Here is a 22,375-nt window from a genome sequence, read left to right on the forward strand (position 1 = left end):
TCCATCAATATCAGTAAGTAGATCTCCAACCCTCTGGAGAAGGGCCTTGGGGGCCACAACCATGAGCTCTGTTTTATGCCTCCTAGCTTCATGAAAATTTGGTTTGGGATATGAAACAAAAAGTTATTTGCATTGCATTTGCATTTTAAAAAGGATGTTAGCCAATTGTTTTATTTTCTTATCTTATCCTATAGCTTTAGGAACTATTTAAAGAAATTGGATATAAATTACCTTTTAAGGTTCTAATATTTATTTTATATATTTAAAAATTATATCTCATATATATGCATGTCGATATTGGTATTCATTTACTTATTTAGTTTATTTCACCTCTCTATACTTTACCATAGTATTTCTGGGTAGAAGGATATTCTGTTAAATATATTTGAACGTATGATCTTTGTTTATTTAAACCTTTTAATGTACACTGATCTGCCAAGACAGTAAAACATAATCATTGCATAATATTGTGTAGGTTCCCTTTGTGCTGCTAAAACAGCTCTGACCCGTCAGGGCATGGACACGGGACCTCTGAGAGTGTCCTGCGGTGACTGGCAACAGGATACTGGCAGTGGATTTTGTGAGTTGCACAGTGGGGCCTCCAACAACAACCTCCAACGCGTGTGCTTGGTCTTCAACAATGTTAAGGTGGGTGGTGTGTGTCAAAGTAATGCCAGGACCCAAGGTTTCCCAGCAGAACATTGCACCGTTAAGAGATGATTAATGCTATTCACTTCGCCTGTCAGTGGTTTTAATGTTGTGGTTGATCAGTGTACATCGCACTTATGCCTTAAGAAATAAGGAAGATGGATCTTGGTCTTTTAGCTGTTATGTTTCCTTTGTTGTGGTGACAATGTTAACATTTTTAAAAATCTTTTAAAAAACTACACCAATAGAAAAAATATTAATAAATAAAATAATGCATCTTCTTTTTTAACAAAAATGAATGTAGGCTATTTTTAAGTATGCATATGGTATACAAACTGAATTTCAGAATATGCAACATAATCAAACAAAATAAAAAAACAGACTCAGTCATACACACAACATTCTCCTGCCCCAAATAATTATTACAGAACCAAATGTAAATTAATCTGCTCTTTAAAATAGTCCCCTACAAATGCACTATTTGAGTAACGTTTCCTAAAAGCTACAATGGCCAGTTGTTTTAGGAAATGAATGAGTATTTTTATAAATTAAAATATGTATTTGTAGGCGGTTTCAAATAAGATTTATGTCTTCTGTAGGAATCAATGGACTCAGAGTTGAGTGCCACAGAGAGGGCAGGGAAGTCAGAAAGTATACAAAGATAAGTAGATAAGAAAATAATGTCCTCATTTTATCCTTTTAAAAATGTGTTATTATTAATGTGATGAAAAGTTGGGTTCACCTCAGTGTGTTTGTAGAATATTTTGGGCAGAGATTAATTAAATATATACACAATGTACAGACAAACTGGCAAACACTAAAATCAAGAGGCTGCACTGAAGTGATGATGGAGGCACTTGCCTAGTCACACATTATGTGCAGTGTACAGATGAATATTAAATACCCTGAATGGGCAGACTTCCAGTCAGTTTACACCTTCATCAGAGTGGAGAAGGTCAGGGTTTGTTGGGGAAAAAGGTATTTAGGTGGTTTCCATGGTAGCTGGTTTCTTCACACATGCAGCGGGGCGATGCAGCCCACACATTGTAAACCACTCTGTACAGTAGGCTATGTGCTGAAAGGCGAATTTCTACGCCCACCAAGTTCAAGCGTTTTGTAGCTGTTTCTGGGCAGTGCTCCAGGATGACAAAGTTCCCACAGCTTAGCTACCGTATCTGTGTTGTTGGAACAATTACTGCAACAACACTCTTTCATTGTGTTCACCTATCATGTCGACAGGTTGCTGCCGATATAAAAATACATTCCTAAAAATGTCAGACCAGATCAATGGTGCAATAGTTTCTTCTTTTTTTAACAACATGATTTTCAGTGACTATTACAAGATGAGGAGGAGTTGACATTGAGTTTTGGTCACCATGACATATACCTCTCACCTTACCAAAATACACGCAAACAGGTAAAATTTCTGGACCCAAAACCTCTAACTTTGTCTGTTTTTTGGTGCTGAGCAGGTAGCATATAGTGGGTGTACCTACGCTGAAAACAGGTGTCTGCTCATTAGCTGTCTCATCAGATTTTCTGTGGGCATGTATGAGCAGCACCTTATACATTACACGTAGTAATTTTTCCCTTGTACCTATAAAAATTCTGATTAGTGCAGCCTTAAGTTGAAGTGCAGTGCATCTTGGCCACTTGGAAATCAGATTGTACACTCTGTTTTAGATAGACTTGTGGTTACTTCAACTTCATCTGTACTTAGCTTAAAAAAAACAATGAATATTTGTATATCAGAGATATCAAAGATTTCTCTGTAAAGAGAAAAGTCATGCTTTCCGGGGGGAATTCAGACAGGCCTACAAATCAGCCTATCAACAGAAACCAAGGACAGATGATGAATGAGTCTGTGGACTATGACAGGCATTAAACCAAGGCATGTAGTCTCCAACACTGACACCAGCTTACCTGATTGTGTGAATGAATTGTTACTAACGCTTTACTGAACCAGCATCTCTTTAGGCTCCCTTTCTTAGCTCCATCATGTTTAAACATCAATAATTACTACTACTCTTTAAAAAGCTGATGAACTGTCTGCCTTAAGACAAGGCAAGTTTAATTCACATGGCACTTTTTAACAATACAATTTAAAGTGCCTCATCTAAGACAAAAATGGCATTAAGATAAGAGGCATGGTACAAAAGGCCACATTTAAATAGAATTTAAGAGTGAAATTAAATTTAAAAAAAAGAAAGAAATAAGATAAAGTAGAATAAGTCATTGTTATTTTTTTGTTTGTTTTTTGTTTTGTTTTGACTCTTTCTTGGGCCTCTTGACCCTTTTGGCCTGCTGAGTAATCCATCCATGCTTGAGGGACAAATAAAATGTACTGAGTTCAAATAGTCATGGGTTATATTAAATTAATGTTGATTCCAAGTTAATTGGTGGCCTATAATGCAGTTTTCTGTTAATAATGTTATTTAATTTGAGTCTTAATTTTGACTCTTAAAAAGGTTGCACTGTAGGCCACACAACACAAAGTCTAACAGCAACAAATGTTTAACAGAGACAGTGATGTACTGAAACTTGCAGTAGTAAATCTTGTTAAATGTATATTAGGTGCATATTTAATTAATTCAGTTTAGTAACTGTGGAACAGTTATAGCTATGCAGTGGAACATGGTCTGGAAAAAACAGCAACTGAGGAATGGCCTATTTACAGATATGTACTACCCATATTAACAAGTGATGAATTAGGAGGAGGGATATCAAAATAATTGTAGACTACAGGGAAAAAGTCGTAACATTTCTTGTGCACATGTGGCTATAAGTTGGCTTGTTGTAGCATGTTCTAGTGAGGTTCCCCATGAAACGCAGAGGAGAACCCACCGTTTGCGTCTTGTCTGCCCACTACCGCTGGATTCTTTAGGAAGCGTAAAGAGGTTTGTTTATGCAGCACTACTTTTGTGTACATCCGACAATTACTGGCACAAACTAAGATAACGCTTGCCGACGTTTTCTCGAGTAAAGCACAAAAAGTGGCCTGCTGTGTCCGCTTTTCAAGTTTAAGCCTGTATTACGGAGAGCTGATTTTCATTTCGGTCCACAGGGACGAGAACGCTTGCGTATTTGTTGGATCTATTTTCTTTAGGTTGGCTGTGCTGCGCCCTTCTCTCCCTGTCTCCTGTGCAAGGCCGCCATCTTGAATTTTAATGTTAATTTCTAAAAAAAAATGTGTTTCCTGTGATATTTTCGTGTAGGGTGTCGTGCCAAATTTGGGTTAGTTTAAAGGAGTGGTGTTTTGTTTCGTGACTGTTTTACAAAATCACCTAGTGAGTATTGTCTGTATGTTTGTTCTGTTTCTGTTGTCGACTCTGGACATTTAACGCTACCAACGCGTGAAAACGCTCTGAGCTTACTGCTGTTTTAAATGCCAGCTATCATGATCAATAACATCACCCGCACCGAGACGCCGATCATTAGCCTGCTCTGGTAGCAACAATAGATCGTATATACAAAGGTACAGTCACGCAAATTAACTTTTAATTCGCTTACAAACGAGAGATTTAGCTTGCTAAGCTAGCTAATGGCTTCCACATCAAACAATCCGAGCTAACGCGTTGTTAGCAGCAGTTGTCTGGTGGTCTCCAGGTAGGTAGCATAACGGTAGTTAACGTTACTCTCTTGGTCATCTGTGCAGCGAACTATCCAGTACCGTCGTCGAATATTTAATGGGCACGAGTCAACGCTATATCGTTAACGGAAGAAATGCTACCTGCATTGTGTATTTACCGACTGTTGTGGTGTTTTATTGCCTGTGCTAGCCAAAGCCAAGTTAGCAGCCTGCTGAAGTTTAGTTTGATGCTAGCTAGCACAAACTGAGAAGTACGTTAAACTATGAGATAATTCACTGAAGGTTTAACTCTTTAAGCCAGGAGACGAGTTCCAATAAACGTCAGTTATCACGGTTCTATTTGAGGGTTAGCGGTTTGCATTCAAAATGGCAAATGGCGAGATCGCTTGGGATGTGGAGTTGGTGTATTGTGGTGTAATGCTGTCGTTAAATACCACTATCACCATGTCACCTTCCTTGTAACATTGTGCTTTGGTCTTTGTGTTATAGTGCAGGTGATCTTATGATGTTTTTCTGAGGTTGGTCGCTAACAGCAACTTGCTAGTTGGAAATTGCCATGATGGCATATTGCCGGCGTTTGCTGCAAGCTAACCACCACGGCCGAACATCTCCCTGGTGTCGCCTTTGGTTGTTAGCCACATGCTAACGAAGTGAATGGGTGGAGAAACGGCAGTTGTTAGCAAACAATGCAAGCTGTATTGATAACTCGTACAATCTCGGCCTCATCTGTCGGTGTGGCCTTCCGGGTTTCCACAGCCTGATCCCGATCCCTGTGGCGTGCTGTGTTTTATCGTAGCTAACGTTAGCTTCCGAGCTAAAAATGCGAAGCATTTAATGGATCGAGTACAAATGAGATGATGCTTCTTGCGACGCATTTACGCTTTGGAGATTACATTATTCGTATGACAGATGTATTAACGGAATATAATGTGTTTGTGCAATTAAAAATGTCAGCGTGGTGTGACGTGTTTATATGATATTCTGTATACATTTACAAAGCGATACTTTATACATATAGGTGATAACACCAGAGACGTTACTGTTGCACTTGACGGTAAGCCAGTGCATTATTTGGGGTTACCACTAAGCGGTGCTGCAGGCTCATTGTAAATTTGTTTCCTCCGCTCTGCCAGCCCGTGTACCTTTAACCTACCATAGTGTAAATAACATCAATCACCACTGGGTAAATTTCCTGATGCTGCCCGTATTTTGCCATTGCTGGGACTGAGTGATACCTGACTTCATGTAGACTTAAACACCTTGACTACCTCGTTTGACAGAGTTGAATGAAATCTGTAAACGTTATGTTTTGGAGAGTTATGTAAAGTGTCTGGAGACATATTCGACTTCACTTCAGTACATCTATGAATGAGTGAATTCCTGACCATCTTTTACTTAAGTGTATCACAGTGTGTTCTCAAGCCATTTTGGTACAGTTGCATATGTAGATTTACTTATGATAAGAACCAATTTGCTTTTTAGTATAAAATGTGAACAGGGCAAAGAATTAAGGATGTTCCTAACTCAAGAAGAAAAGTTTCATTTCCCTTGGCAGTCTGAGCTGGCAACACATCCACCCTCTCATTTCCATACTGTTTTCTTGAGTCTGTGTAAACTAATTAAACGTCTTGGCTGTGCATCCGGTAATGTTTGTTGTGTCTTCTCTACCTCCAGGTTTCAAACTTTAGGCCCAAGTCTTCCCCACTCAAGAGTGTTTCTTCAACTCAGAGACTAAATGCAACTGGACCAGGGGGCTTGTGGGCATGAAGTGGCTGGGCGAATCCAAGAACATGGTATTAAATGGCAGACGACATGGAAACAAGTTGACCAGCGAGCAACCTGTGAGCCAGAGCCAGACTCGCTCTCAGCATTCACAGCGGGCATCCCTACGCCACAACAAAACCCACCCCAGAAACCGAAGATGTAGCCGCAGTGAGTTTGGAGAAATGTGGACAAAATCCAGATTCATCAGCAGTTACATATCCTAACATGAGTATGTGCTTGGTGTTTACAGGGTTTAATGCAGCCAATCTGGAGGCAGAGAGGCGCTATGTGCCCTCCTCAGGAATGACTGCCAAGGAGTTGTGTGAGAATGATGATCTGACCACAAGCCTCATCCTGGATCCATATCTGGGTTTTCAAACTCACAAAATGAACACCAGGTCAGCAGATTCATCACAGTGAAACTGATGGTGGTGCAGCCCCTTCACAGTCATATGAAAGCATTGATGTTCACAGTTGTCTATTCTTTAAATCACATTGCATTTTATTTCAGATTTTTACATCAGTGTTTGTTTTGTTTTTTCTGTTACTGTGCCCCCACAGATTTCGACCAGTTAAGGGAAGACAAGAGGAGCTGAAAGAAATCATCGAGCGCTTCAAGAAACATGACAACTTGGAGAAAGCTTTCAGAGCTTTGACATCGGGGGACTGGTCCAGAAATCTTTTTCTTCACAAGACAAAGTCTCAAGAAAAGCTCTTCAAGCAACATGTAAAAAAAATTATCCCATATCCACACTGTTTTCTCCTAGCACTGCAGACGGCCAAACAATCAGATAATAACTATATGTTCTGCACAGGTATTTGTGTATCTGCGGATGTTCGCTACGGACAGCGGGTTTGAGATTCTTCCTTGTAATCGCTATTCATCAGAGCAAAATGGAGCTAAAATTGTGGCAACAAAGGAATGGTGAGGACATACTGCCAGTTGATCATAACATTAGAACCCAGGGTGACGTCTTCATATTATTTGTTGTGTCCAACCAACAGTCCAAAACCCAGAGATATTCTTTGTACAGTGATAAAAACAGCAACCCCTCATGTTGGAGAAGCTGGAACCAGAAAATATTTGAAAACTTTGGTTGAAAATTAGTGAAACAATTAATTTATTATCAGAATAGTCGTCCATTCATTTTTGGATTGATTGACTAATCAATTAATGGACTAATTGTTTCAGCCTTACAGATACTAACTCAGTTTGTAGCTCACACAAATACAGATCTGTATATGTAAAAGTATTTTGATTTAAAGTAATGCAGGCTTCTGCTACAGTCTGTAATTAACCTTCCTACATTGTCTTGTTTTACAGGAAAAGAAATGACAAGATAGAGTACCTGGTGGGATGCATTGCTGAGCTTTCAGAGAGTGAGGAGAACTTGTTGCTTCGGCATGGGGAGAATGATTTCAGTGTCATGTATTCAACCCGCAAGAACTGTGCACAGCTGTGGTTGGGGCCAGCTGCCTTCATCAATCACGGTACATTAGTCTTCAAAATCTCTAGAAGTTGCATTTCATTAGTACTGCAAATACATATTGAATCTGGAGAATCACTATACTGATTGGTCTTTCTCTTGTCCACTCTTGTTTTGAAGATTGTCGACCAAACTGCAAGGTAGGCTCCTGCTTTAAGGTCTCTCAAGGAACCAAGAATTAATTGGATCAGTTGCTCTTCAGCATGGAAGCTCAGTACATTAACAAATACATTTTAATTTTTTGTTTGTTTGTGTAGTTTGTATCGACTGGACGGGACACAGCCTGTGTTAAGGTTTTGAGGGACATTGAACCAGGAGAGGAAATCTCGTGTTACTACGGAGATGGATTTTTTGGGGAAAACAACGAATTTTGTGAATGTTATACATGTGAACGGTAGGTTTAAGTCATGTGTTTCTTGGAGAATTTAAATCCTGTTTTTGTGGTCTCAAAAGTCCAATCAGTGCTTTGTCAACATATTTATATATTTGGTGATGATACAAGTTTTTTGTTATTTTTGATTAGTCGGGGTACTGGTGCTTTCAAATCCAAAGCTGGACTGCCAGTGGAAGTGCCGGTGATCAACAGCAAGTACGGGTTGCGGGAGACGGACAAGCGCCTGAACAGGCTGAAGAAGCTCGGGGAAGGAAACAGAAGTTCGGACAGTCACTCTGTAGGCTCCCACACCGATGTAGACTCTCAGGAAATGCCAAAAACACATCAATGTAAGAGTCCACTAAAACTGAATCTGTGTTATCATGGGAAGAAGAAATCCCATGTAACAGAGCAATATGGTAAAGTCAGCATTCCACAACTTTACTGATCAATTAGGTGTACTAGGGCTGGGTAATATATTTGATTCTGTGAAAGGAATAATGTAACTATATGTTGTGCATAAGTATCTCTTGTTTGTACAACTTCTCATTCTCAGTATTATATATTGTGATATGAGCCAACATATGTGTAGTTTCTGACACTGTTAGAAATATTCAACATTTCACTTTTTCTCTCCAGCTGCCAGAAAAAGAACATCCTCATCATCTGGCCTGAAGTATAAAAACAGGACTCAAACCAGACAGACTTTGTCAAGAGCCCTTACTACCTCATGTTCAAAACAAGGTCGTGTAAACAATAACAGGGTACCAAAGAGACTAAAATCCCAATCCAAGCCTTCACTAAGTAAAGTCCAGTTGCGGTGTCGCAGGAGGGCTGCAGAGCCCAAGGCGCTGGCCAAAGGAGAGACTTGCCAGCTGGGTCTCAGGGACTCAAAGGTGTCGCTGTGTAAAAGTGTCACCGTAAAAAAGGAGAAGGATGGACAGGAGCTGGTGCAGCAGACATTAGGCCAGCGGGGCTGCCTCACTCGTCACGCTGCCAAGGAAAATGGCAATCTACCAGTTGTGCAAAGCAGTGAGGGTAGCCAGTGTTCAACGTACAGAACTCGCAGGTCCACAAGGACCCTTGTAAAAGCCCAGGAAACGGCAGCTGGCGTTAAGCTGGAGCCTAGTGCTATGGATGGCTTGAGCCCAGTCCCTGGTGGAGTGGTCATTAAAACAGAGCCAGCTGACATGGAGGAGTATCTCCGCCATGGAGTGGAACTGGAGCAGCCGGCAATAGACCCAAGCTACTCCAGAAGAGGTTCCTGCACCAGGCGGAAACGGCTGACACGGCTCAGGACCGAGCGGACGATTAAATGTGAGGACTCGTATGGCGAGCCGTTCATGCCGGTGGCTGCTGGCCACACCGCTAACTTCTCAGACTGTGGCAATGTGCTGTTGAGCTTCGCCGACCGACACAGGGACTACAATGGGGTTGCCAATGGCAGCAAATCCCTCCGCAGGGACAAGGGTAAGAGTGGCTGCCGGTCACAGGACAAGGGGAAGAAGAAACGTCAGATTACACGATATGATGCCCAGCTCATTCTAGAAAACAACACAGGCATCCCCAAACTGACGCTCCGCCGGCGGAGGGACAGCAGCAGTAGCAAGACCAATGACCCCAACGATCCCATTGGTTCCTCCAACCTTTCTGCCTCGACCGTCAACTCGGCCTCCTCCAGCAAAATCAGCATTAAGTTCAGCAAGGACCACGATAAGGACAAAGGCAGCTCATACATAGCCAAACTGAATAATGGTTTTGCCCCTGTGGTCCATAGTAACTCCACCAAGCTGAAGATCCAGCTGAAGAGGGAGGACGATGCACGGAGAATATCTCAGACAAAGGCAGAACAGATGTCCTATAATGGGGACATGGGTCAGAGTCTGGAGGCCAGGAATGGCAGTCATCGGACCCAAAAGGTCCTGGCGGACCCTTCATCCGATGAGGACAATGATGAGGAAGGGGAGGACGATGACGACTACTTCGACAATGAGTTTGAAGATGATTTCATTCCACTTCCTCCAGCAAAGCGGCTCCGACTCATTGTGGGTAAAGACTCCATAGACATCGATATCTCCTCCAGGAGGAGAGAGGATCAGTCTCTGAGGCTCAACGCATAAGCTGTGGAGCTCATCACTTCCACCTTCCCCTGTAAATAAAGATGACTCGCTAATCAACTGTTGTGTTGATGTAAAAGAAGTACAGTAATTTAAAAACAAAAAAATTGCTGAAAAATTAAGAATCTGAATGAACATTACTAGAGGGTGCTGTTAACCTAAAACAAATCTCTGTTATTCACTTAAGTTGTGTTCATCAAGAAGTGTAATTTTAGTTCTTATTAAAACTAATTAACATTGATATAGCAAAAGTTCACTGATTCAGTCCATATCGTCTGTATGGTAGCTGAGAGAAATCAACACACTGCACAAAGCAAGTTTGGAAAACATCTTCCTCAATTTAACAAAACATGAGCTACAAAAGTACACACAACAAAAACAAATACAGAAACACACCGCAAGTAGCACAGATAACAACAGAAGTGTTTCCAGGGGACAAGAAAGTGACAAACCTGGCTGGGATGGATTCGTTGTTCAATCCATTTGAAGTTACAGAGGTATTGGAAAATGGGCTAAACTGATTTATTTTAACATTTTGGCCACATGATTCAGATATTACTGATATTATTATCATTGAAGAACAAGCGTGTCTTAGCTGGGTTCATCTTTTTTTTTTTTGTGTCCCCTGGAAACACATAATATTTTTGCAAAATTGCTGGTAGCACATACTGGCAGTTTTGAGCATCTGTGTTTGGTTGTGTTTTGTGTATTTGCAGCTTATTCGATGAAGATTGTTTTCTTAATTTGATTGTGTTTTGTCTATAAGCATCTGTTTTCCTGTTTTGAACCCTCTCAGCCACTGTACTTGTGGCATTTTAACCGCATACTATGCTAAATGTAACCTGCAGGAATCGTTGTCCATATTGTTTCCAAATAATTTGGCCTGGTCCTAAGTGAAAAACGAGATGTTGTTTTAAGTTCAACTTTTCCTTCAAGTGAATGCACTTGTTATATTCATAATGGACATGGATATTGTAGAAAGTGTACAGTATGGTGACTATCCCCTCTGTCTCATAGGCAGGTTTTTATTGAACTTTTGATTTTTTTGTCTCATAGTTTGTAATTTTTTGGTGTGATGAACCATGCTGGATGTGCAGTATGGTGGGGTTAGTCCAGAGGCATTATATTGATCAGTCAGTCAGTTCATTTGGATCCAGGTGCCATGTTCTTCTTATCCCAGTAGCATTCCTGGTAAATAACCACTTAAAAGTTTAGTCATTCATTAATTATCAGCATTATTTACTGTCTAAGTTAATCATGTGTCTCTGTATAATTTAATCATGTTATACTTTCCATTATTCACATGAGCATCGCAGAAAGAGGCTGTTAAAGCAGAATTTATAGTCTCACATTAAAGAAGAAAACAACCACAGTCGTTCTGAAGTGTGAGCACTAACAATATGCATGTGGACCTACACTGTGTATCACTTGTAATGATGTTGCACAATTATTTTCCAGTATCAGTTCATTCATAGTGCTGTAAATTGATATATTAATTAAGCTGCAGATTTCCAAGAAATTAAAGCACACAAGGTTTTATACTCAATCAACAGTCACAGATGTTGGAAATTAAATGGACCATTGTTTATTATTTAGGAAGGGGGCTACTGTATAATTGGAACATGGCACACATAGTAGTTCAACCCTTTTAGACGATTGAGAACATAAACCAAATCTACACATATAAAGGCTACCTATATCCTTTTTAAGTCTCTAAAAGTAATGTACAGAACGACTGGCTCATGTCCCTTAGCTAAATTATGACATTAATTTTCTCTCAAGTCTCACTTCTTTTTTAATCAGATTTTTTTTGGAAGCATGTTAACTAGAGCTGCAATGATTGGTCGATTAGTCACTTCTTTGATTGATGGAAAATAATCTGCTACTTTGATAATTAATTGTCATTTTTTTAGGAAAATAAGTCAGATTTCTCTGGTCTCAGCTTCTCAAATGTGAATGAATTCTGCTTTTTTCTCTGGTAATAAAATCTGTATGTTTTGGTTTAGGACTGTTGGAAGAGCAGCTTTCTGACACTGAGTCGACCAAACAAATTGATTGACAATAAAAAATAATTGGTAGTTGCAGCACTAAAGTTAACAGATGTCCATCAACACTAGAGTTCTGAGGAGGAAAAATCACATTGTCTGAAATGTTTTTACTAGCATAGAATCATGTATTCTTTTCTCTGTGGTGCTACTTTTGATTTCCATTACTATTTGTTTGAATTTCTGTCCTGTGTTAACTCTGTGTTGGTAGATGGTGGCAGCATTAACTTCGAACAGGCCCACAATCTGTAGAAATGCATCCATCAGTAATAACACACTTTATCAGGTTTATCTGTACTTTATTTAAGTTGTATTTTTTTATTTTCTTTACAGGAGCACGTATACTTTCAGTTTTTTAGTTTGCAAAATTGTAAAAATTATAACTGTCTATCCATCAGCATTAGGTGCCTTAACAAAGAGCTTTTTGACACATTTAGACCAAATTTGTAACATGACTAATCATTGAGGAGTAAAAATGCTAAGCCATCTGCTTCCCCTCTTGAAATACTGACACAATTCAACACAAGTCCACCGTCAGTCCTTCTGTATATTATTTTATGTTTGTTGTGTGGAAAGTAAAGAACTGCCCAACAGATCAAGGGATCAACAGAGAATGAATGTTAACCCACTTTTTTCTTGTGTTAATATGTTCATATCACCAGCAGCTAATCACCGTTCTGAACCTGGCTCAGTCTGTCCTTCCCCCCTCCTCCGTCGGACGTCTCCATCCTACACTGTAAACTGTTCCAGGTGTACCGTCTGTGTGGTCTTTGTCTAGTAGACAAGCTGTCAAGATTTCCAATTGATTCAAAAAGTTACAAAAAAACAGGAAAAAAAAGAAAAAAGGCAAAACAAATGTGAATAGTTTGCGGACATTTTAGCGTGTTGCGTGGGTAGTGGGAAACATGTAAAGAGAATTAAAAATGGGCAGTGCATATATTGTCCAATATGTAAATCATGTGAACACATCTTGTACTTATTTAACAGTTTTGAATACTTGAAAACTATATAAAGTTTCTTTGTGACTCTTGTTTCCTGAGCCTGTTTTGAGGTTTGCTGGATGTTAATGTGACCGTTTTTATGTCTGAAATCCAGAGCTGTGTCCCAAAATCCATACTACATTCTGCTGACATACAGGATATACTGTCTACTAGTAAAAATAATACACTGTTTTAGCCAATAGAATGCAAAGAACCAACATATAATGATTTTATTCAAACAGGAAGTGATACAATACCTTTTTGGAGATTTTTAAATTTAACTGCTGACTTCACAAATAGAAATCAAAATGTTTTTTTTTTTACTGCTGTGATCAGCTTCTCCATTTCCTTCATGCACTCGTAAAGTCGACTGTATGTAGTACTTAATGTCCAGTTTGAGTATGCTTAATTTCAACACTCTTCCTACTTAGAATTAATGTAGTCTGGATTTGGGACATGGCAAAATTTCAATGGCAGCACTGCATTGAAGCAGCTGCATCTCACTGATAGGACTAATTATATTCTATATTTTATTGTCAACAAATCCCACAAAAAGACCAAAACCAACTGTGCTAAGTTGTTTCCTACCATGTTTGTGGTCTGCAGCTCCAAGCACACTGGTTCCTGCTGAAGACATAAAGAGGAGACCGGAGGAAGTAGTGAAATTTGTTGGGGACTGTTATCACTGACAGACTAATCCATGTTTGGTGCTCTAGTTGTGGGATACATTCATTGTTGGTTTGGGGTCTTCTCGTGAGATTTGATGACAATAAGAAAAATATAGAATTTCACAGAGTCATTTAAAATGTGTTTGTCAGAGAAGGAGAGCAGAGAACGAGTTAAAAAGCCTTTATCAGTAGAATCAGTTAATTAGGCTTCCTATCAAGTTTTACTGATGATTTCTCAGGCAAGCCCGTGACAGAAACACAAAGTTGTCTGAGGTAAGTTGTGTATGACATTTCTTACATGTGAACATATATTGATCTTCCTAGCTGCTAATCAGCATTTAAAAAAAAAAAAAAAAAAAAAAAAACTATTATTAATCAAATGATTAATGCACCAATGTAGAAAATATTTAGCAGTTAACAAGATATTTAACTCAAATCAGAGCTAAAATAAGACTGACTTGATATATATATATATATATTATATATATATATATATTATATATATATATATATATATTAGACATTAATTAATTAAAAAAATATTCTGAAGATTAACTGAATGAAAATAAAAGTTAGTTGAAGTATAATGGTAAATAAAAATTATTTAACAATATTTACGATTAGTTTTAAGAAGTAAATTAATTAATGAATAAATAACTTTGCAGTTAAGAAGACATTTGTTTTTTTCAAGAACCAATTGTTAAAAGCAGGAGAATTAAAGAAATTAATTAAGGAAAAAGCTTGGGAACCATAAACAAACAAAAAACATATTTTTTCCGATAACATCAGACAAATATACTCTGTAAATGTGTTAATCATATTGTCATCGTAACAATATAAATAATTGAAGATACATCTATTTTTTGTCTAATTTTAAATATCACTAAACCTGTAGCTCTGACCTGAGGTCGTCAGCCAATCAGGAGCGTCCTTCCAAAGCGGCATCCAATCAGATTTGACGGAGCGCTATTTGAAAGCTGCTCGTTTCTCCGTTGTTTACCTGCATGAACTGGTGTTCACGGATCTTGTCGGTAAATTGTACTGGTCGGTGCTTAAAATAAATCACCGTGTCGTTTGTTTAAGTGACAGTTTGACCTCTGCGCTGCCGACGTTAAACATGTCGTCTGTGGAAGTCCGTGCTGTGGTGAGTAAACGGAGTTTATTTCTCTACTTGTGAAGCTGTTAGCTGTTAGCTCTCGGCTGCTACCTGCACGGCTTCTTGTTCGCTTTTTTGCTTTTAAACCCGCCAAAGAAACTTTAACTGTCTTTTTCTTGAGCTTCTGATAATGTTACTGGTTTTATTTCCTTCTCTTACAGCAGCTGCCAGCCGCAGAGAACCCAGTGAAGATGGGTAAAACCGCGGCAGCAGCAGCGGGTCTGAGGAGAGCTGCTCTGGGAGAGATCACCAACTTTCCCGGAGCAGCGGTCAACACTAAGGTAACAACATGGAGGAACAACGGGGTCTGACTCACCAACTAACTGGTTCACATGCTGTCTTAAACCCCCTCAGTTTTACTCTGTGAAAGCCAAACTCTGTAACCTTTGATCTAAACAGTGGCCACGTGTGACAGTTACAATCTCATGCTCACTAATGAAAGGCATGTTGATTTGTAAAGCACAGCTCATACACACACGGTTTAGAGTGCTTTACTTTATGCGTTAAACTAAGACACTACTTTAAAACATTAAAAGAATTGAAACCTTTTTAAATTCAACACAGACCTACAACTGTCTATATATTGATAAAACTTTAAAGGATAACTCAGGTATTTTTGAACCTGGCCTCTATTTTCCCACACTTTTGGGTGTAAATGATAAGGCATGGCAAGAACAGTGTACCTGGCCACTGCCAACAGCTGCTGCAGTGTGATCCAATGGGTAATTGTCCACATCAGAACATGTCCACTAAACTGCTTGTTTTTGCCCAGACTCAAATTATGTTTCTGACAACATTTTATGGATAGATTCTACAGAGACTTTTTGCTTGACCAGAAATGGTACTGTATATCACTCCTACACTCTTGACAAAATTAGTGTTGGTACAGGCTTGGGGGTTTCATTGTACTAATAGAACCGCCTCTGTCATCAAGCAGGACATTCCTGACTGTTCAAACTTGACTTGTTTCCTCAGAGGACGGGACCAGCCAAAGCATCAGTCAAATCATCTTGCGCCCAAAAAGCCAAACCCACTTCAGTCCAGGTGGTGCCTCCAGTCGTCCAGGCCCAGGCCCCTGCAGCTCCTGTCCCTTCAGTTTCGGAGGCGTCAGCTGATGTGTCCATGAAGGAGGAGGAGGAACTGTGCCAGGCTTTCTCTGAGGCACTGCTCACCGTGCAGGACGTGGACGAGCAGGACGCTGACCTGCCGCAGCTCTGCTCTGAATATGTCAAAGATATCTATAATTATCTGCACGTCCTGGAGGTGATTTATTCCTCTGCTCAGCCAAACTTGATGCTCTTATCTTTTGTTTTTCGTGTTTTGTATTAAAACACTGTCTCCACAGGTGCAGCAGGCTGTACGAGCCAACTACATGCAGGGTTATGAAATCACTGAACGCATGCGAGCTCTTCTGATTGACTGGCTGGTCCAGGTTCACTCCAGGTTCCAGCTGCTGCAGGAGACTCTGTACCTCACAGTTGCCATCCTGGATCGTTTTCTGCAGGTAAGAACCGTCTGAATCGTCTTTTTCTCTGTTTGGGTTCTGTGGGCTGTGTAAAAAATCTTTCCTGCTGTGCTGCAGGTCCAGCCGGTCTCTCGCAGGAAGCTGCAGCTTGTTGGTGTGACCGCCATGCTGGTGGCCTGTAAATATGAGGAGATGTACGCTCCAGAGGTCGGAGACTTTGCCTACATCACAGACAATGCATTTACAAAGTCTCAGATTCTGGAAATGGAGCAGCTGGTTCTGAGGAGCCTCAAGTTTCAGCTGGGACGTCCTCTTCCACTACACTTCCTCAGGCGAGCTTCAAAAGTGGCTAATGTGAGTTTCAAGTGTTTAATTATAAAATAACTATTTGTTAATGGTGAAAAGTTGTTTTCTGTTCATATGATCCCTGGAAGCTTTCTCTCTGTTAACTCTTAACCTCATGTACATGCTCATTCTTAAAATAAGTCGGGAGCTCTGCAGTAAACATTTGTAGGCCACACTTGTCAGCGGATTCAGGTTTTCCCTAATCTGCCAGCAGTGCTCAGACTCACAGGTGTATTAGACAGGTGTTGTTCTAAAATGACCACTGGTAAGACTTTGTAAAACATTCTGTGTGTGCTGGATGTTTGTCTCAGTCTGATGTAGAGAGACACACACTGGCCAAGTATCTGATGGAGCTGACCCTCCTCGACTACGACATGGTGCACTACCGGCCCTCTGAGATCGCTGCTGCCTCCCTGTGTCTCTCTCAGCTGCTGCTCGATGGGCTGCCGTGGGTGAGTCTGGAACACAAACGGCTGGTTTAATGTTCCTAATTTGTCTCTTTGCTGCTGTAACCAAACTGTTTGTTCCAGTCTCCAACACAGCAGCACTACTCTACTTATGACGAGGCTCACCTGAAGCCAATCATGCAGCACATCGCCAAAAATGTTGTGACCGTAAATGAAGGCAAAACAAAGTTCCAGGTGAGTTTGGCTGACAAAAAGCACAACTTGATTTTGTGTTTAGAAAGTCTAGTGACTATAATCTGTCTTTCTGCAGGCTGTAAAGAACAAGTACTCGAGCAGCAAACTGATGAAGATCAGCCTCATTCCTCAGCTGAAGTCATCGATCATCAAGAACATGGCGGCTGCTCTGCTCAACAATCCTTGAGGCTGGATGAACTTTTACATTTCGTCAGTGGACATTTCACTTGCACTTTATCTTGATCTGATCACAACCTGTGGAGAAACTTTTTATAGATTTTAATAAAATGTTTTTATAATTTTTCATCCAAGCTTTGTGGTTTGTTCAGAAATTTGGCTGCTAGGGGTTTTTTTTTTTTTTTTTTTTTTTTTTTTTTTTTAAATCAGAAAATCTTTTGTGGTAAGCTGTTTGCGACCAGCTCCCATGAAGCAATAATTTTCTGAAGGGTTGTTGAGTTGAGGGTTTTTGTTTTTCTTTTCTCTTGGAGTGGACTTTATAAAATTTTATTTATTTTATTTTTTTTTTGAATAAATCTTGACTGTTTATAAACCTGTTGAGTTTTAGAATCCACCTCATGAGTGAAGCAAGTACCTTATTTTTATTTTGACCACACAGGTTCAGTCTGGTCTGTTCCTCGGTGCTCGATCATGCATTTTAAAGTTTCCATGTTGTGTATACTTGCACTTGCATGTTGTAGAATTCAGATCTTGGATCTTTCTGGGAGATAACCCAGAACTGAACAAGATTTAGTTCCTTAAAGCTGCTGTAGGAAAGCTTTAGTATTGTCTCACTTGTGTGTTTGCTTTGGATAAAAGCATGTGACAAATCATTAAATGATTTGTGACAGGACTGACTGCAGTGTCATGGTTATTTTTTGTCTTGAGCTAACTTTTACTGCAGGTGCAATCACTCGATTTTAATTGGACTGAAATAAAAATAAACAAATAACTCAAACCCCCCCAGCTTTGTCTTTTAACAGTTTATTACTAAAATAAGTTTTGTGGTGTGTGTGTGTGTGTGTGTGTGTGTGTATAAAGCTGACAGGTTTCAAGTGAGTGGCGATGGGGGAACCCATGTCGACAGCAGTGGGTGGATCAGAGTTGATGGTGAAGTTTAGTTGAAGCGGACTCTGCGCATGGAGCCCACGGTGCTGCTCTGACTGCCCCAGTCAGAGAAGTTGTTGTAATCGCGCTTCTCCAGGACGTAGTGAGGCCCTCTGTAGTTCGGCTCCTGATACACCACCCACCTACACAAGACAACACAGCGTGTTCTGTAATCTGCACCTCTCAGACATATTCACTGTGAGGATTAGAGATATTAAGCTTTAAAGGTCATTAGATCGTCTATTTGAATTTTTGGGGTTTCATTTCCACAAACGTGTTACCTAATTTATTTTATTTTTTAATTACTTTTTGTCAAAAGGTGTCAAGTTCCTCTGTGTGTCACATTTCTTTAATCTGCCACTGTCTTTTTAAATACATTTCAATGTGACCCACTCAAATAATCATATTCCTACATTAAACCTGCCTCTGCACAGGACCACATATACCTTTATATTAACTTGCAATGCTTGAATCAGTCTTAAATTTGGTCGAAAATTGTGTCAAAAAGATTTTAAAAACATTAAATTTACCTGTAGAGATCTTGTACTAACTTGAATCCTGAGACTTTTAGTTTAGACTCAGAAAGTCCTGCTTTGTGTTTCCAGCTCTTCAGACCACTGACTCTGTTAGAGAGAGAAACCAGGTGAAACGTTGCACTTACGCTCCTCCGAGGACGCGGATGGAGGCGACTCTGTTGAGGTTGTAGCGGCTCATCAGGTTGGGAATGTCGTCCTGGATCTCCATCTTCTTACCGGAGAAACCGGCTCGCTCGAACAGCTGAGCTCTGCCAGGGTTGTTGTCCTGACAGGAACAGAAAAAAACACAGACAAACTGGTGGTGAGTGAGTGTTTTTTTTTTTTTAATATGATGAACCCTTACTGTGCACTAGTATCTGCAGTGATTCACACCAGTGCCAGCGAGTTTTCCTGCACCCGTGAGGACTCTATGTTTGCGTTTCGAGCATGTGTGTGTGTGTGTGTGGTGGTTTTTCTCAGCGTTCACCTGTTTGACCGAGCGGACAGAGGACACGTGGTCCACCTGAGCGCACCACTTGTCGTAGCAGTTGTACTCGCCGCGGTCGGACATGTCCCACAGGTACTGACGGCCCCGGAAGTTCTCGTGCTCGTAACCGACCCATCTGTATCAGAGACGAGATGGAAAAGGCAGAGTCAGGTGCACACACAGCAGCAGGAAAAATATGTAATCACTGATATTTACTCAGAAATTGGGATTTCCAGTAAGGACTGATTTGATTGTCGAAGTTTTGTCGATTTGTCTTTGAGTAGAATTAATCAGAAATTTATTTCCATTAAGTTTTGTTGACTGACGCAAATTGTGAGTTTTAAATGAGACCATTATCACTGTCTGAAATATGAGTCAAAACACGGTATTTGATTATACAGGCTGAAGGTCAAATGTGGATTAAAGCTGGGCTTTCAGACATCACAGTCATGTTTACTGTCAAACAGGTCCAAACTACATGTTGAAATATCATCACTGAGATGTTGTTGAAAGGTTTTAATCAAGAGCAATTTTGTGAAATGTTTGTTTTCTGTGCAGTAATTCCACCGTTATCAACTCAAGACTATTTACTTTTTCAGGAGACAATAAAAGCAATGTTGAAACTTTGAATCTTGACCTGCAAATCACCAGATAAAGGTAAAACACTACAAATAAATAATCTAAAAAAAATCATGAAACTTTCACTGCTTATTACTGACATTAAGACTCTTATATTTGTGTTACAGGTTTTCTTAATTTTGATGTTTGAATACACAAATGAGGCACAATCTAATTAAAGTTTGCATATTTTCAGAGCAGAAATCTAAGTATTGGATAAAGCCAGGTTCAAAATTCATGTTCAGTTGTGTTGAAATATCAGAGACAAAGGTTTTTACAGAATGGACTTCAGATAAATCTTTTTTATTCCTCCATAAATCAGTCATGTTTTCAGACTGTGAATGAAATATGAACCTTTCAGAATATAAAGAGGAATAAAACTGGAACGTTTGGTAAAGTATGTACGAGCTACTGAAGTGGAGATTTCTGATTCAGTGTACATGAAAAAACTGGCCTTTTAAGACAACTGAAATCTAGAGGAGCAAATCAATAAACTGTAGTGAAATAAACTCCTACATGTTTAATTTGGACGTTTTCTTTCCACTAATCTGAAAGATTACATGTTGTGGAAGCAAAATAGCACAAAATCTCAAAATTGACCAGTGCATGAAGGTTTTTTTAGATTCATATCTTGGACGGTTTCTTTGTCTGATTGTCTCCTTCATCCACCAAACTTCATGTGAATTTGTTTATATGTAAGTCTGCTCAAAACATGATTAAGAAAAGCTTTTTGTTGGATATAGAATGTAAGATACGCAGACATTTTAATTCCCACTTGAACCATGGGGTTTTAGGTGTCTGGTAATAATTAACTACATCTACTTTTACATATCTGGAGCTCTCTTCAATAAATGTTCAAAAAGCATGATAAAAATCAAAGGGTATTTGTATGTAAGTTCACTGAATAATCATTCTCTCTCTCTCTTTTGGACACCAGCATGTGTTGTAGTGACCTGTCGTCTACTGTAGGTGGTGCTGTGGACTTACGCTCCGCTTTCCACCTGCACAGAGTTACATCTCTCTGGGAAGTTCTTCTCACTGAGCCTAGAGCAGTCAGAACTCAGGTCCAGCCGTCTGCCGGCAAAGTTCCTCTGCTCGAAAAGGGTCACCTGAGGGCGGAAACACCACAGGACGAACGATGAATGTTTAGAGCCTGCTGTGATTTTACTGCTCAGCCAGGTAAACGTCAAAAACTCAGGTATTCAGAATATTTTACATTTATTCTCACAACCAGTACAGGTTTGACACTTTGGGGAGGTTTAAGTAGGTCCTTCCTGTGGTATAGGTGACTGACAGAGCGCCCAGATTTCCCTGAGGGGGTCCCATGTGTGAAGCTTTCTTTTTTCCAAGCTGCCACTTACAGAGAAACTTTTCACTTAGTTACAAGTGATGGACAACACTAAAGCTTCAGTGCAGTGGGATACCTTGAAGTATCTCCATCATATATGTTAAATACACGCAGCAAATCCTCACGTATGATGAGCTGTAACCAGCAAATGTTTGGCGTTTTTGAACTGAACAAAATGAACAATCGATTATCAGAACAGTGCTACTTTTAATTTACTTTGAATCAATTAATCAACTACTTGTCACCGCTTTAGCCACAATCAGTATACCATAAAAAGTTTCAGTTTTGTAATTCTACTCATCTTAAACTGCTTCATCAACATAACTCTACATAATTATTTGACTCACCCTCCCACTGGACCCGTAGAAGGCACGTTGGAGCACAGACCCCAGCTTGCTGTAGATATAGAAGCATTTTTAATGAGTAATCATTCCCGAGAATCATCACTCAATGATTAAAACAGACAACAGAGCAATCACCAGAAATACCAGAAACAAACTGTGTTGATATTTTAAGCTTTGTGTGGCTGAAATTAAAGATCTCTGCCTCTGAGAGTTTGATTACTCATGTCTCCAACTGTCCCTGTTTAGGACTGATACTGTTTTAGTAGAACTGTCGTGTTTTAGTCTTTCAAATTGAAAACCATCATCTTGCACCTAAACTGTGAGTGTGCCTGTCTCCTACGACCGTCATCACTCTCCAGGTGATTTTGGGGAACTGGTGTTGGAGGCGTCACAGAGAGCAGAGCATGAGAACCAGCAGGAGGGAGGTGGGACGTAAAGCCACAGGCCCACCCACCCACCTCAACACCTCCGGGCGGCAGAGGGGGTCCGACTCTGTGAGCCCCGGCTGGTGCACGGCACTCTACACATACCTGGTTTGTTGGGCTAATCCTGGGACCTTAGTAAAGATGTTCATGTCAGCTCTGCGAGGCCACAAGAAAGCCCCTTAAATACGGCGAGTCGAGGTGAGCCGAAAGGTACTAGAAAGCTCAGAGTGGTTCTGCACCAGTCGCCGGGGCCCTG

General features: G+C 40.1%; 3 protein-coding genes across 6 annotated transcripts; 2 read left to right on the plus strand and 1 right to left on the minus strand.

Moving 5' to 3' along the window:
- The first annotated feature begins 3,416 nt into the window (after positions 1 to 3,416).
- Positions 3,417 to 13,054, plus strand: kmt5b (lysine methyltransferase 5B). Of its 3 annotated transcripts, none has more exons than XM_018692846.2 (10): positions 3,417 to 3,545; positions 5,912 to 6,169; positions 6,252 to 6,399; positions 6,563 to 6,728; positions 6,817 to 6,926; positions 7,326 to 7,492; positions 7,609 to 7,628; positions 7,746 to 7,882; positions 8,012 to 8,211; positions 8,501 to 13,054. In XM_018692846.2, the coding sequence occupies exons 2-10, from the start codon at positions 6,001 to 6,003 to the stop codon at positions 9,979 to 9,981; spliced, it is 2,598 nt and encodes an 865-aa protein (XP_018548362.1). In that variant the 5' UTR covers positions 3,417 to 3,545; positions 5,912 to 6,000; the 3' UTR covers positions 9,982 to 13,054. The 3 variants fall into 3 exon arrangements, with proteins under 3 accessions (XP_018548362.1, XP_018548360.1, XP_018548361.1); XM_018692844.2 differs by lacking the exon at positions 3,417 to 3,545 and adding an exon at positions 3,632 to 3,935; XM_018692845.2 differs by lacking the exon at positions 3,417 to 3,545 and adding an exon at positions 3,961 to 4,123.
- Positions 13,055 to 14,646: 1,592 nt separating this feature from the next.
- Positions 14,647 to 17,584, plus strand: LOC108894246 (G2/mitotic-specific cyclin-B2). 2 transcript variants are annotated; one of them, XM_018692849.2, is made up of 8 exons: positions 14,647 to 14,815; positions 14,989 to 15,108; positions 15,803 to 16,090; positions 16,173 to 16,331; positions 16,410 to 16,646; positions 16,949 to 17,089; positions 17,168 to 17,278; positions 17,355 to 17,584. In XM_018692849.2, the coding sequence occupies exons 1-8, from the start codon at positions 14,789 to 14,791 to the stop codon at positions 17,463 to 17,465; spliced, it is 1,194 nt and encodes a 397-aa protein (XP_018548365.1). In that variant the 5' UTR covers positions 14,647 to 14,788; the 3' UTR covers positions 17,466 to 17,584. The 2 variants fall into 2 exon arrangements, with proteins under 2 accessions (XP_018548365.1, XP_018548366.1); XM_018692850.2 differs by having other exon boundaries at positions 14,648 to 14,815; positions 14,992 to 15,108.
- A 647-nt stretch (positions 17,585 to 18,231) lies between these two features.
- crybgx (crystallin beta gamma X) lies at positions 18,232 to 22,268 on the minus strand. Its single transcript, XM_018692851.2, has 6 exons — positions 22,225 to 22,268; positions 21,698 to 21,746; positions 20,990 to 21,111; positions 19,385 to 19,520; positions 19,044 to 19,183; positions 18,232 to 18,525 (listed from the first exon to the last, which is right to left on the minus strand). Exons 1-6 carry the CDS (start codon positions 22,266 to 22,268, stop codon positions 18,393 to 18,395), a joined length of 624 nt encoding a protein of 207 aa, XP_018548367.1. The 3' UTR covers positions 18,232 to 18,392.
- Positions 22,269 to 22,375: the final 107 nt, after the last annotated feature.

The sequence above is a fragment of the Lates calcarifer genome, linkage group LG2 (genome assembly GCF_001640805.2).
Source record: "Lates calcarifer isolate ASB-BC8 linkage group LG2, TLL_Latcal_v3, whole genome shotgun sequence".
NCBI classification, from domain to species: domain Eukaryota; kingdom Metazoa; phylum Chordata; class Actinopteri; family Centropomidae; genus Lates; species Lates calcarifer.